Raw genomic sequence first — 15,412 nt, 5'->3', positions numbered from 1 at the left:
AGTGCATGTATGTAGGACTGTAGTCTTGGTCGTAGGGCCAGCTGAATCTGAGATCAAGTTATGATCATATTCCCCCCCCTCCTCAGTATTACAGAAAAGGATGACAAAATAAAGACTGTTGAAGAACTCCTTGAAGCTGGACTCATAGAAATGGCAAATAAGGAGGACGAACTGAAGGTAAAACCTCCAGAAGAGTAACAGCACATGCCTCATTGGTAGATGATGTTGGGTAATGTGTGGTGACACTTTTGAACCTTGGACAGTCACATTCAAGGATTACACCAACAGTAACTATTGTGTGGACATCCCTTTCCCCACTCCTGTAGCTCTGCTGGCTTGGTTCATCACATTTGGATATTTGCATTATCAAATAATGGATGTTTGGCTTATTTTATTTTATTTTATTTTATTTTATTTTATTTTATTTTATTTTATTTTATTTATTTATTTATTTATTTATATTTTATATCTATTTTTAATTTTTATTTATTTATTTATTTATTTATTTTTTATTTTATGTTCACTTGGACAACATAATGTCTGAATAGGGCTGTTGTCAGGGGAGCATTTCTCTAGGGAGAGCTGCCTAACAATTCTGCTTAGACAGAGGAGGGATGATGAACTGGCAGGGAGGAACTCTCTGGCCTAACCTTGTGCTTGCTGAGATAGACAGCTAGTTAACATCTTGAATCTGAGGAGGCAAAGTTGGTTCTGAATTAGTCTAACCAGATGTGGTGGTGGCATACTTATGTTTTAGATTGTGAGCGGCTGCTGGCTTGGCATAAGTAAGCAAACAGTCTTCAGGTGGTGGAGAAGGGCAATAAAGCAGGGAGTACGGAGCCTTCTCTGACCCCACCCCCCCGGTTCCTCCCCCAAACTGCTTCTTCCTCACCAGCTGCTCTTCTCGTGCTCCAGCCCTGGAAATAAGCTCCACTGGGAGAAAAGTGACTCCTAGACACTGGCCTTATGTATTTTAGCAGGAAAAGTAACAACTTATAAACAATAGGTGTTCTTCAGAACCTATGCAGTGTGTCTGTGTACAAAATGTTTCATAAACAGCCTAGGGAGTTATTATAGAGTACTTTTCCATGTTAAAGGTACTGTTGAATTGATCAGCAGTGGTAGTAAAATGTGTGGGACAAAATCTATTCAAAGCATGAAACATGATTGTCCTTTGGTGGCAGTAAGGATCCACTTTTCAATAAGTGAAAATATTTTCTTTTTCAAAGACACTGAGAATGGAGAACACATCCTTGAAAAGTGAAATTGGAAATCTGCAGAGGGTGCAAACGGAACAGGTATGGGGGTGTGTCTCTATAAATACATGTGAATAAAAAAATAAAAAGGATTGTCTTCAGATTGGCCCCTGCTAATTGTAAGCTTATGTTACTTTTACATTTGGTGACCATAACTAATCTTACTACTACTACTACTACTACTACTACGAATATTTATATACCACTCTTCAACCAAAGTTCTCAAAGTGGTTTACATAGATTAGATAGATAGATATGGATGGATGGATGGATGGATGAATGAATATGGTGCCCTGTCCCCAAAGGGCTCACAATCTAAAAAGAAACATAAAGGGAGACACCAGCAACAGCCACTTTGCTGAGCTGGGGTTGGATAGGGCCAGTTGCTCTCCCCCCTGCTAAATAAAGAGAATCTCTACTTTTTAAAAAGTGCCTCTTTGCTCAGTTAGCAGGGGTAACTATTTACTTGTAATCAGTGGTCCTTCTTCCATCATCCCCAACCAGTGACCAAGGTTGGGAACCCCTCATTCAGAGGATGGTGCACGGACATCACAACCTGGTGACGGACATCACAACCTGGTCAGCTATCCCCTGTAAATAATTGCTTATGCAAAGAGTCTACTCATGTGACTAGTGAAATGTGTGAGGTCATGCAGAAGATGGCCTTGGTTACTCTTGTCACTCGGAAGATGGTGCACAAGGAGTTATTTAAGGCGGTTAGCAGACCGTAGTAACGTCTGTTCCAGCTTGACTTCTGCACTAACCAATCCCTGCTAACTTGGCAAAGAGACACCTTTTAACGTGGTGATTGTCTTTATTCAGCAGGGGGAGAGTAACTGGCCCTATCCACCCCAAGCACAGTATGTTGCTGGTGTCTATCTTAAGCTTCTTTTTAGATTGTGAGCCCTTTGGGGACAGGGATCCATCTTATTTATTTATTATTTCTCTGTGTAAACCACCCTGAGCCATTTTTGGAAGGGCGGTATAGAAATCGAATGAATGAATGAATGAATAAAAATTTCTAGTTGCACATGATGCCAGTGTTGCTGTTAAATCTGATCTACAAAATTTATATTCATTTTTTTGGTTCATGTTTTTTCAAGGTTTCCTTTGCATCTTTAGTAGAAGAACTACAAAAAGTGTGAGTAGCATCACGGTCCCTTTTTCAGCGTTAATCTCTTTTCCACCTTACTTACCTTAACAAAAGCTTTTTGTGTTTGATTCTTGAAGCCTATATGGGAGAGGATTTTATGTTAGACCATTCTACTTACAGAAATTCCCAATTTGAAATATATGGCAAGGAGCTGGAATGGTATCAGACGCTTAAGTTACATAGGAAGTTTCCTTATACCAAGTCAGACTCTTGGACCATCTAGTGCAGTATTGTCTACACTGACTGGCAGCGACTCTCCAGGATTTCAGATGAATCTTTCCTTACTCCAGCTAGAGGTACCAGAGACCAAACCTGGAACATTCTGCATGCAAAGCAGATGCTCTTCCAGTGAGCTTTGGTCGTTTCCCATCAGAGTGGCTGGACATAAAACTAAACGTGATGTTAATGTTTCATCACGAGTTTACTTTTTTAAAAAAGTTGGGCACATTCATATAGTCTGGCTTGGAAGCATGAGTGGGAGGCAGGTTAACTCTCCTCCACTGCACCATAGTCACAATCCAGGCTGGACTTCTGAAACTGCTCTTTGGCATATGGAAGCTGCTGGGGCCATGAATAGCAGCTTCACTTCTCGGGCAAATAGCACCTTCAGGGCCCTATCCAGATTGGGACCATGGTGCAGGGGGAAAGGCTTAACTAGCCCTCATACCCAGGGCTATGATCCTGAGCTGGATTCTATTCCTCCTGCAATCTTTTTTTCCCCTATCGAAATAACTAAAACAAAAAGTTGATTTGGTCTAGTTTGACCTGGAGGCTGCTGCACTTGGTGTACACTTTCTTTTTTGGAGAAATTGCAGGTCAGCCATTCTTGTGCCCATGATCTTGCAGCATATGTCCACTGAAGGAGGCACAAAGAAGGGCCTCCAAAGTGGATTGTAGTCTTTGGGCATCGTCTGCAATATGTATTGAAGAGATTTTCACCCTGTAAAGAATTGTGTTCAGAGAGCTCTGGCACATGCCGAACGAAGCTCTGTTTGCAGAGGATTTAGGCCTCTCTAGCTTTTGTCCTTTCAGTCCCAGAGACAAATTTCAGATCTGATGCATAGGGCTGTACTGGGATTGTATGAAAGAGGGAAGGTAGCAGTGCTAAAGCAAGTGCTTGATGTTTGTGTGAAACATGAATGAATCTTACAAAATAGTACTGTACTATGTGAGGAATATCGGTCTTGCAGTAAAGACTGTTCTTGAAGCAACGTTTTCTCTACCAGCAAAAGAGGCTCCACTATTCCATGCTCAAGTGAGTTCACAGTTGCTATTCCATTGTGAACTGGTTTACTTATTCATAGGCAGAACCAGTGGATGCTGTAGGCATGATGCCCGAAATACCTTCAGACAGTGTTAATGATTTCTTGCATTTCTAAACCAGTTCATAGCTAAGCTCCGGAAGCAGTTCTTCTACACACCCACATCTGTACTCCTGAAGTGAGTGCAAAGCATGCACTAAAAAGCATGTCTGTACCAGGGTGGGTGGTCTATTAACTCTTGCCCTAATTTTTTGTCCCCCTAAGAATCAGTGAAAAGGATGGGAAGATCAAGTCGGTGGAGGAGTTGCTGCAGGCAGAAGTCCTTAAAGTTGCAACCAAGGAAAAAACAGTGCAGGTAGGTGCCCTGGGCTATTTTCTGCTCTCTGTGACGGTGTGTGTCTGTGCCCACCCTTGCATTACATTTCTTCTAGTAGTAAAGTTCTAGCATCCATTTTTTTTTTCATTTGTCAAAAGTGTTGTCTCCATTGTCCAATTTTGTCTGTTTTGTCATTGAAAAGGCTTTGACACAGGAAATAGAGGCTCTGAAAGAAGACGTAGGGAAAAAGGCCCAGCTTGAGAAGGACACACAGGTAAAACATGGAGCCAGTAGCTGGAGGGCGTCTTGCAGTTTCCACTTGGCTTTGTAGCTGCTTCTTGCCCTGTGGCACCACACCCCTGGCGAGTACTTGGCAGGAGAGTGGAGGCATCTCTGTGAGCCTTGACATTGAGCCAAGCGGTTCAAAAATACGGAACCAAGTAGACCTCTGATGTTTGGCCAGTTGGGTTTAGCAATGTTTTGCTTGACTAAAAAAGTTTCCCTCCTCTCTTAATTGGTCAGCAGATTTAATTATTATTAATACAAGTATTTGAAATATTTCAAGTTGCATTCCATCCAGAGAGAGAATAATCTAAGATCTGAGTGTTTTCTTTAGAAATTTTATGTCATGCAGTTTAATCAACTAATCGATTTCAGCTTAGTTGATGAATTGACTAAGATTTCTTTAAGCGTTGGCCCTCAAACCAAGTCATCTTCCATCAATGATAGAAAGAGATTTTTGGTTTGCCTTGTTTATGACAGCTCAGTAATAAGACAAGCCACATTCTGAATTTTTTAAAAAACCTGTTGCAACTTGAGGTTACTAATGCCAGAATGCATACTTGGGGCATCACTTATTTATTGTTCGGTTTTTATACTGCCTTTCATAATGCATCTCAAGGTGGTTTACAAAAGCTAAAATGCAATAAAATTATGTAGATGTTACATTTAAAATCTTAAAATCAATCAAACATTAAAACCATAAAATGCCAAGAAACAATTAAAAAGAAGCAAACGCAAGAAAGCTGAGAAACCTGGAGCGTCTAGGAAGTAAAAGCTTGAGTAAATTAAAAAAAAGTCTTCAGTTTTTTAAAAGCAGCCACAGTTGTCACAGAGCGAATGTTTGTTTACTGGGAGAGCATTCTAGAGTCTGGGGGCAACAACAGAGAAGGCCCTGTCCCGTGCTAGATTGTGCACAACAATCTAGCCTCTCTCTACGTCGGCATGCAGAGCAAAGGCCTGCCTTACCATCTTGATTGTCACTTGATCTGCAATCTGCTATTTTAGCCTTCCAGTTTGAAATAAAAAACTGGTCAGTTCCTGTATGAGCCTGGTGATGCGATACCTGGTAGATGGAGAGTTTTTATTTATTTATCTATTATAATTCTATACCTCCTGACATGTGCATCGCTAGGCGGTGTACATAAGTTAAAATACAACAAATATAAAAACTGGATAAAATCATTAAACCAATTTTATAATATAAAACCAATTAAAATTAAATTGGTAAGCTGGCGATGTAATACGCATATTTAAAAGGACTCCCAAGTATTTCTTTAAGACCTTCAAATTTATTGCATAAAAAGAGATGATAAAACCTTGTAAAATGTTTAAAATGTTGTTAAAAGCATAATAAAAACAGACATTTCAGCTTCAAACTTTTGTGGAAGAAGAAGTTGAAACAACACTGAGGCTGGCGTTTGATGCCAAAACGTCTGTTTTTATTATTCTTTTAACAACAGTTTTAATGACATTTTCACAAGGTTTTGTCTGTTTTTACGCAATAAATTTGAAGGTCTTAAAGAAATACCAATTAAAAACCTGAGAAAACAGGTGTGTCTTAAGCATCTTTTTAAAAACAACCAGAGATTTCTGATTTTTGTATTGCTTAGATTTGGGTTGCAGTCTTTTGCAGGCACAGCAGTGGATAGGTCCCACTGAACTGGGCAGGAATTGCTTCTGGGTAAGCATGCATAGGACTGGGGTAAATGTTATTTTTCTCTAGATTGGCACTTAGCGTTGTCATTCAAATTCACTGCATTTTTGAAGTGTTGGAGAACTTACATGTGATGGAATCTTGACATAGCTTGAGTCTGTTGACCTCATCAAAGGCATGGGATAGGCCTGACGTTTGAATTCATCCTTTGTTCCTATGTCATGCCTGTGCTGACCCTCATTTTTAAGCATCCAGTGCTTTACATGCTCAGTAATGCAGTTTTAGTTTAACTTTTTCCTCCTTTGTGCTCTGAATTCAATTAACTGCAAAGTACATCAGCTGCAGCTGCCAAAGTTGGTACTGCACCCCTTTCCAGAAGCTGCCTGAAGAAGCTCCTTTCCCTCCCTGAAGAACCTTTCTTCCCCTGGCTTCAAGGGGGAGTCTGGCTAAGGAAAGCAGTGGTTCCATCTTCGGACAGCTGAGGGAATAGCTGTAGAATATGCTATAGTCCCACACAGGGCTGAATTGAAATTTGCTGCCTCATTCCAGGTAGGGCTGTGCTTCAGAATTAGCACCATTACCCCAGGTGTGTTGTAAGGACCATTCTTGGTTAGTCACTTGGTGGGCTAAGATGCTCCGGATCTCAAAAGGGATAGATCCTGCTAGGGACTGGCAAATCAGACCCAGTGCAATAGTCTGAACAAGGCTCTATGCTTGCATGCAAGCCAGGGCCACAGAGGTTTTCCGTTCGAGTGACTGTAAAGCAGATAAAAGCGCACGTGTGTCTTGCGTGTTGAATTAAATGCCACAACTCCTTATTGTAACCAATACACTTTATTTTTAATTGGATTTTTAGATCGGTAGTTGTCATTTTTCTTGGCGACTGCTTGATTTATAACCAAACCTTGTGATCTTAATTTGGGGGTCCCACGTTACAGGCAGCTGCTTGAGGTGTGCCATCTTGTAGAGCTCTATGGGGAAAGCACTTGGAAGGAGTGCCCGTCCCAGCGTTTCCCACCCACACCTCTTACTGTGCCCCACACGCTGCCCCATCCATTTCTGAGGCAGTACAGGGCTTTGCTTCTCATAAAGAAGCCCCCCCCCGCACCTTTTTCATCCGGAGCGACTCACAGCAACTAAAATAAGAGCTTTGCCTATTGTATAAGCAAAACGTTGAATAAAAAACTGAGTATGAAATACATAGAATACTGGATTTGACCATGGGTCAAACCCCCTTCAACGACTCCTAGAATCCCCATTTTTCTAATGGTGCCTTTTTTTGTTGTTTACAGTAAATGCTTCCTTGATTTGCCGTCTTCATGCTTTGGAATTGCTATTATCCTTCTTTCCAGAATAACTATGTATTTCATGCTCTTTTTGTAGATATCAGTTGCCCAAGAAGTCAAAGATCTTCAGAATCTGTAAGTATGCTGGTAATGGAAATGGTTGCCAATGAACAGCCATCCTTGCTTATAGGATAAAGCTTTGTTCTTGCACCAGGCTGGCTTTATCTCTTTCATATCTTCCAAATAATTGAAACTGTTTTTACAGGTGGCTTTTGGGGATGGTCCATCTTACATCGTCTAGTCTAAGAACTCCTTTGCCTGTCTTCATTCCCTTTAACCAGATTACGCAGTCACAGCTAATGGTTTTAGCAACAACAAAAAATTACTCTTGAATAATTTAGGGCTCCTCATTCTCACTAGATAAGTTCTTATAGTAAAGGACACCAGGACCTGAGTGTGAAAGGGCTGGGCATGTGGCATTCAGATGAGAGAGTGGAATCTAGCAGTAGCTTTTGGAAGCAAGGGTGCCTTTTTCTTCATGAACCCCGCCACCTCTTAAGATCCTTGGGGAAGGTCTGGTTGCAGTTATCACCAGCTTGCTCGGTCGTGACCCCAAACCGGTCCTTCTCTAGGGTTGCCCCAGGGCTCTGGAACGTGCCCCCAAATGAAATCGGAACCTCTCCATCTCTGGCTGTTTTTAAGCAACTCTTGAAAACACACCTATTTTGTCAGGCTTTTAGTTTATAAGGTTTTCAAGTTTTATTGAAGATTATTTTAATTTGTTTTTCTTCTATACTATTTAAGGTTTTAATTGTTGGGTTTTAACTGTAAACTACTGCCGAGAGATTTTATATGGAGCGGTATAGAAATACGGCCAATAAATAAAACAAGCGAACAAAATTGCCTGTGAATTCTAGTTAAAGACACAGCCGCACTACTTATGGAGATGAAACTGGTCTCTCAAAATACAGTTGAAGAAAAGGTCTTGTATTTGTCCTCTGATGCAAAGCATAGACTTGATGCTTCGAATACTGACAACCCCCAGGTTCAGTTCTGGGCATCTCCAGTTAAGAGTGGCAACGCTGGGAAAGACCTCTACCTAAAATCTGGGGTGGTGGGTGGTCCATGCCAGTCAGAGTATGCAGTGCTAGGCTAGATAGGGTGAAGGTATAAAACGTAAGCAAACGTAATCTATAGTCCACTATGCTCTGATCCTAGTTTGAGGACAAACCATAGTTTTGCGCACATGTCGGCAAAGCAGAAAGTGAGAGCTTTCTGCAGGTTGGAAGCAGAAGCTTCTAATTTCTTCCCCCTCCTCATGTGTGGAAGAAAGGGAGCCTGCCTCACCCAAGGCTTGACGCTGCTGGTTTCCCATTTTCCAGAGGATTCCCTGAATTGAGAGTGCTGCTGAAGTTTTTGTTATGTCTTGAGTTTCATTTGACAAGCTGGAAACACATTTGATTTCCTAAGCGAATTAGGATTTCTCCCGCCTTCGTTTGTGTCTCCTCTTTCAGATTGAAGGGGAAGGAGGAACAGGTGAGAACTATGGAGAACTTATTGAAAGAGAAGGAAAGAGAGATGGCAAAGAAAGGGGAGTGGTTACAGGTAAGCCCTTCTAATGCACGGAAAGTTACCTTGGGTTGAAAGTGTACAAGGGGTGCGTGTGTGTACTTGATCTGATGTGTCGTCTTTGTTCTTAATGCCCAAAGGGTCAAGAGGATACATTGCGGTGCTTGAATGACAAGGTCAAGGAGCTAGAACAACTGAACTCTCAGCAGGTAAGGGAACCGATGCTTTACTTTCCTATCCATGTGACTGTCATAAGTTGTTTAAAATATGGTTAATCTCCCACTCGCATCAAGGGCTCAGGCAGGGTTTGGGAAGCAAATGTTGATATATATGGGGCAGATTTAAAATATGCAAGTCTACATTGGGGGAGTAGGGGAGTCTAATATGGGGCTATCAATGTGAACTGGAAAGTCCCTGGCTCAAATCCCTCCTTAGCCATCAAGTCACCTCCAGGTGATCTCATTTGTTTAGTTAGACTTTATATTTCTCCCTCCCTACCTCCAAGGAGCTCAGGGTAGTGTACGTGGCGTGTACCTTATCCTCACAGCAACCCTGTAAGGTATGTTGAGAGACTGGGCTCGTGCAAGCACAATCCTGGCACTCCGTTAATCATGGTTAAAAAATCAAGAATGCTCCTTTGTTCTTTTCCTCCACATATTTGAAACCACATGGAGCTAAACTTGTCTTGAACGTCTGTGACTTTCTGTGTTGCACACTTTGCCATTTTGGGTGTTAGCCAAGCTGCCATAATGAATGCAAAACATCTCTTCTTTGTTAGGTTTCTGCTGTTTCATCGAACAAAGACCTGGAGGCTCTGTAAGTAGGCCAGGTGGATCTTCTGCCACCTTTCTTTCATCTTTCCCATCTTTTTATATTGTGTGTGTGGGGGGGGGGTTGTGGGGGGGTGCTTTTTGGTCCCCTTTACCTGGCTTTTAATTTTATTTATTAAAATATTTCCTTTCTGCTTTGGTCGCAGGAAGCATACTCTCACAAAGCAGCTCAATACATTCTCTCCACCTGTTGCCATATAGACCTCGAGATGCTCCCATCTCTATCTACTAGGAGGCAGGCTCTTACACTTTAATATGACAATTCAGAAATTTCTGAATTTCTAGTGCCAAGATCCTGGAATTTCTGTGTAGAGCTAGACACTGTGGACCTAACAAAGGGGTTGGGGGTCGTATGGAGGAATTTGGTGATTGAGCAACTTCCTCAACCTCAAAGGAGCTCTTCAAAGTTGGACTTGTTGGGTCAAAATGTTGCAGTATTTATCAAATTTGTATACCGCCCCAAACTTCCATCTCTGGGCAGTTTACAACAACAAAAAACAAGTTAAAACACCAAAAATAAAAAACTTAAAACAATTTAAAACCACAGTCAAATTATAAAAAGCTTAGGTGAAGAGATAAGCCTTTAGGTACTTTTAAAAAGTTGTCAGAGATGGGGAGGCTCCTATTTCAACAGGGAACACATTCCAGAGTCTCAGGGCAGCAATGGAGAAGGCCCATCGCTGAGTAACCACTAGACAAGCTGGTGGCAACTGCAGATGGATCTCTCTGGATGATCTCAACTGGTGATGGGGCTTATGATGAAGAAGACATTCTCTTAAATACCCAGGGCTTTAGGGCTTTATAACCAGTGCTTTATATTTTGCCTGGAAACCTATTGGTAGTCAGTGTAGCTATTCTAGTATAGGAGTAATATGGCCTTTTCAAGATGATCCAGAGACCAACCTGGCTGCTGCATTATGTACCAACTGCAGTTTCTGGACTATGTATAAAGGCAGCCCCACATAGAGCGCATTGCAGTCGTCAGGTCTGGAGGATACCAGCATACCTACCACTGTACATATACTGCACATCACTATGTTGCTGGTGTGCATGTGTTACTGAGTCTGTGCCTTAGGTTGTTGAAAGTTTTAGGGACTTTCCCTGTAGAAGGGATTGTGACTGTCTTGAGGGAGTATTCTCTGAGTTGAGAAATTCCCCATTCTTCTTGTTCAAACCCTCCGCACTCCGCTACTCCTCACCACTGAATTCCATTAGCTCTGCCTTTCTAGTTGTCTGTCAACTGCCCACGAACATTCTGCTCCATTGAGTTACATTGGGCCAGTTTTTGGCGGGGTTGCTCCCTTAGGTTGTTTTTCTTCAGGTTTTTGTGTAACAGGCAAATCTGTGGGCTAACCCGAGTTTGCTGGTACCTCCCTCTCACCTGCAGGTTCTCTGGTTATGCATCCATAAAGATCATAATATTTCCAGCTCCCTCAGAAATAGATAGAAGATATTATTGTAAATGGAATAAAAGTAATAAAACAGTAGCAGCAGCAATAAAACCACATTCCATTAAATGCTAGAGAGATTTAAAAGGTGCTTGGATGCTGCCAAAAAACTGCAAGGGTGACTATTTGAAATGAGTACGTTCCAAAGGTGAGGGGACACAGCAAAAAGAGCCGTGCTCCACATTGCCACTTACTGCGCTCAGTGGGGCTTCTAAAGAAAAGATCAGTGGCAGGTGCTCCTTCAAGTTCCTGGGCTTAGACTGTTGAGGACTTCAAAGGCCAAGACCAGCACTAAAAATGCCCTATGGGGGCTTGGTCTTCACTTCCTTGGCATTCGCTTCCTAGGAAATGCAAGCGTGACAGGAAGTCACGGTTCATGTAGTACAGCCATGATATCACTGGCTGGCTCTGTTATGTAAAAGGATTCTGCCTTTGGTGAGCGAGGTTTAAATTTTTAGCATCTTTAAGCCAGTTCAAGGTTCAGCTTAACTGGCAGGAACTTGTCACTTGAGCATTTGTCCTGTAAATATTGCATAGTGGAGGTGATCCTTCACTCTTTCCCTTGAACTCATTCATCTGAACATATACCCCAGACTGCTCAACTTCAGCCCTCCTGTTGATGTTGGCCTACAGCTCCCATAATCCCTGGCTATTGGCCACTGTGGCTGGGGTTTATGGGAGTTGTAGTCCAAAAACAGCTTGGGGGGCTAAATTTGAGCAGGCCTGGTATACTTGGTCCTATCTTGCAGACTGAAGACGTTTGTCATACTGACACCACTTAGTCTGTGTCTCTCTCGTGCTTGCATCCCTCTTAATCCTTATGTTCCACAAATTAATGACTCCCGGGATACGCAGAAGGTAGACTGAGATCTTTTTTGTAGATTTACAGTAGATCCACAAAGGTTTATAACTCCCAATTATTTAACAATAACAGTAATGAAAGAGCTTTCCCCACCCTAAATTCATTGAAACAAAGCTTGGGGGATATCCAGGAGTGGATTTTTGTGTGACAGGAATGTGGATCAGTTCTTGGGCTGTGCATGTGATCGATGATGCTCTGTTGCTTCATTGTAAGTGCATGTCCTCCCTCTCGGTCATTGTTTTGCTCCTGGCTTTTGCTGGCGGACCTTAAAACCACAAATAACAACATAGGTCTTGTAAAACTAAAGTTTGCCCATCCCTGGATTATGCAATAGAACGAATATTATATCTGCTCTGTAAATGGAGTAAACTGTTAATCTTACTGATATTCAAGAAATGCACGCGTGAATAACTTTGAGACTGTATTCACAGACTGAAGGGGAAACAAGAGGAAATGCAGAAGATTGAGATCTTATTAGATGAGAGAGGAAAAGAAGTTGCTCACCAAAGAAAAGAGTTGCAGGTGATGGTATGATGTTGCCTTTGGAGGAGAGGGCCAAGTATTCAGAACTGGACAGCCAACCTCAACACAGTGCTTTCTCTTACAGATTGTTCAGGAGGAGAATCGGTTATTAAGAGCACAGATTCAGGAACTAAAGCAAGAGAATGGTGAACAGGTATTTCTCCTGATCGTTGGTGTGGGGGTGGGTGGGCTGGGGGGAGAGGATTATGGTATGTGTATGTATTTGTCCCACATTCTAGTGATTTTACCTCCCAGTCTAAATTGCTCCACTGCTTCTTTCTCTGTCTTGTGAGAAAGGAAGGATATAATAACCATATACACCACTCTGAGCTCCTCAGAGGAAGAGCGGGATATAAATGTAAAAATAAAAAATAAATAAATAAAATAATTCAAATCTCCCTGTATCATTGCTTGGTGGGTTTTTAGACAGGCAGATGCTTAGCACTATGTCTGTCTGCTGATCTCATTGCAGATGCCTACTTGTGATAAGTTTTTGTTCTCCTTGCACCATGGATTTGAAGGATGAGAAACTGGTTGCTGGGTCAATCTCTGCTCTTGAGGACATGGGCTCTTTCCACCCTTTCTTGCCTTAGCCAATTCCACTGCAAATCTGGCAAACATGGAAGGCTTCCCATGCATATAAGCTGGGTGGAAAGGTCAAGGGGTGACCTGGCCAATCAGCTTTTATTTTGGAAAGGTGGAACAAGGAACACCTGGGGCTATTTAGTTTAGAAAAAAGACGACTGCAGGGAGACATGATAGAGGTCTATAAAATCAGGCATGGTGTAGAGAAAGTGGAGATAAATTCTTCTCCCTCTCACATAACACTAGAACCAGGGGTCATCCTATGCAATTGATTGCCAGGAAATTTAGGACCAACAAACAGAAGTACTTTTTCACACAACACATAATCATCTTGTAGAATTCTCTGCCACAAGATGTGGTGACAGCCAACAACCTGGATAGCTTGAAGAGGGGTTTGTATAACTTCATGGAGGAGAGGTCTATCAACAGCTACTAGTCGGAGGGCTATAGGCCACCTCCAGCCTCAAAGGTACGATGCCTCTGAATGCCTCCTGCAGTTGCAGGGGAGCAACAGCAGGAGAGAGGGCATGCCCTCAACTCCAGCCTGTGGGCTTCCCAGCGGCATTTGGAGGGCCACTGTGCGAAACAGGATGCTGGACTCGATGGGCTTCCTTGAGCCTGATCCAGCAGGGCTGCTGTTATGTTCTTAAGGAGAGGTCCAAGTGATGAAATGAGTTGCGAGAGCCCATAGCATGGTCATGGTCCCAGAAGTCAAAATGGGTCTTTGAGAGGCAAACTGGATGATATACTGGGGATCTGTGCTTGCAACCGCCCACAATCCTTCTGTGTCATAGTGCCTGGAGGGAGGATCTGATCCAAATCCACCACCCCTCACCCTGGCGCCTGCTTTTTGAGAGTTGATATGAAGCATTCAAAAAATGGAACTCCCACAAAACATCTAGTTTGACCCTAATTTTTAGATGTTCTATTTCATGGTGAGTTTTAAAACAGACAGTAAGCCTCTCTGAGTCAATTGTGAGAAGAGCAGGAGTTAATTTTTTTTTTACAAAGGAATATTTAATCTAGATAAAACCAGAAAGGTATTTGTTGAGTTTCTGTCTGCTTCCGTTAAAGTGGGTGTACTAATCTATTTCAGGAATCTCTGGCCATCAGGAATGAACAACTTCTACAGCTGTAAGTATTGGCAGTCCAACTAAATCACAATGTATTGTAGAATTTTAGAGCTGGATGGGACCTTGGAGGTCTTCTAGTCTGGCGCACTGCTCAGTGCCGGAAATGGCTACAGTGTGCATGACAGATGACCACCCAGCTTCAGTTTGAAAACCTTTAGCGAAGGAGGGCCTATCACTGCGTGAGGCAGACTCACTATTGAACAGCTCTTGGAGTTGGGAAATTTCTTTTGATGTCTAGTCTGAATCTGCCTCCTTGTCATTTCAACCCAACCGTACTAGTCCTGCCTTCCAGAGCAAAGGAGAAGAATTTGTTCCGTCTTGTATGAAACAGCCCTTCAAATATATGGCTATCCTATCTCCGCTCAGCCATCAAGCTAAACATTCTGAGCTCCTTTTTACCATTCTTCATAGGAATCCAGACCCCTCACCACTTTTGTTCCCCCCCCTCTGAGCCCATTCCACTTTGTATGTACCTTCTTAAAATGCAGCAGGCAGAACTTGGACACAGTAATCCAAGCGAAGTCTGATCATGGCAGAATAGAATGGATCTTCACCTAGAGTGTGTGTTGGTGAGCAGGATAGCCGGTGGGGCGCGGGGGGCAGGAAAGGCCTTTCTCTGGTGGTGGAGAATATCCAGTGTGGATTATCCCATCCTCACTCTCAGTGCAAGGCAAAGCTTTGAGAACCAACTTTAGGAGATCCCACCCCCCAATTCCCAGTCCTGCCCATGCCCCAGAAGGGCACTTGCATGGCATTTCTCCTCTGTTTTGGCAGTCACTCACACCTGCCATTGAAACTTGGTCTCCTTCCTTCAGGATCAGTAGCATGGGGAGGGAGCGAACACCTTCTGCTTTGTACTTAAACCAAAACAGCAACAACAACAAAAGCTTAAAGTGAATTGAAGGCCTCATTAACAATCTAAGAAGACTAACCTTAAGCCACCTGGATCAACAACTTTCAGAAAGAAAAGTGTTAAAGCCTCTTCCTCAGACATCTCATCTCACAGAGGGGAGCAGCCTGACATGAGCATCCTCCAACAGGCTTCCGTGTGGCTCTGTTCTTCTTCTTCCAAAGCACAGGAACATGCAAGCATTGTCCATCTGTTGCCTGGCACACTCGCACACTCCTCCCCTGTGTGGATCATCTCTGTGGGGCGGGAGGAGAACCTGCAGAAGGATAGTGCGTCAAGTGGGGCTTTTCCTCCCCATCTCAGTTCTCGGAAGCAAAAGAGTGTGGGCTTCAAGCACGCAAGAA

At 42.7% G+C, this 15,412-nt stretch overlaps 1 protein-coding gene across 15 annotated transcripts in view; it reads left to right on the top strand.

Annotated features, from left to right (window-relative positions):
* Positions 1-15,412, top strand: part of KTN1 (kinectin 1) — a 149,404-nt gene that overhangs the window by 100,129 nt on the left and 33,863 nt on the right. For 10 of the 15 annotated variants that reach the window (XM_053255997.1, XM_053255988.1, XM_053256039.1 and 7 more), the window contains exons 20-31: positions 87-177; positions 1,230-1,298; positions 2,360-2,397; positions 3,936-4,026; positions 4,190-4,261; positions 7,307-7,344; positions 8,724-8,814; positions 8,919-8,987; positions 9,557-9,594; positions 12,350-12,440; positions 12,526-12,594; positions 14,122-14,159. In XM_053255997.1, coding sequence (XP_053111972.1) covers positions 87-177; positions 1,230-1,298; positions 2,360-2,397; positions 3,936-4,026; positions 4,190-4,261; positions 7,307-7,344; positions 8,724-8,814; positions 8,919-8,987; positions 9,557-9,594; positions 12,350-12,440; positions 12,526-12,594; positions 14,122-14,159 — 795 coding nt within the window. The remainder of the gene's footprint in view (positions 1-86; positions 178-1,229; positions 1,299-2,359; positions 2,398-3,935; positions 4,027-4,189; positions 4,262-7,306; positions 7,345-8,723; positions 8,815-8,918; positions 8,988-9,556; positions 9,595-12,349; positions 12,441-12,525; positions 12,595-14,121; positions 14,160-15,412) is intronic. The other 5 variants (XM_053256036.1, XM_053256008.1, XM_053256088.1 and 2 more) reach the window with 1 other exon arrangement.

This window comes from Hemicordylus capensis, chromosome 1 (genome assembly GCF_027244095.1).
Source record: "Hemicordylus capensis ecotype Gifberg chromosome 1, rHemCap1.1.pri, whole genome shotgun sequence".
Lineage (NCBI taxonomy): Eukaryota > Metazoa > Chordata > Lepidosauria > Squamata > Cordylidae > Hemicordylus > Hemicordylus capensis.
The sequence above is the reverse complement of the archived record's forward strand: the minus strand, read 5'-3'. Positions and strand labels throughout refer to the sequence as shown.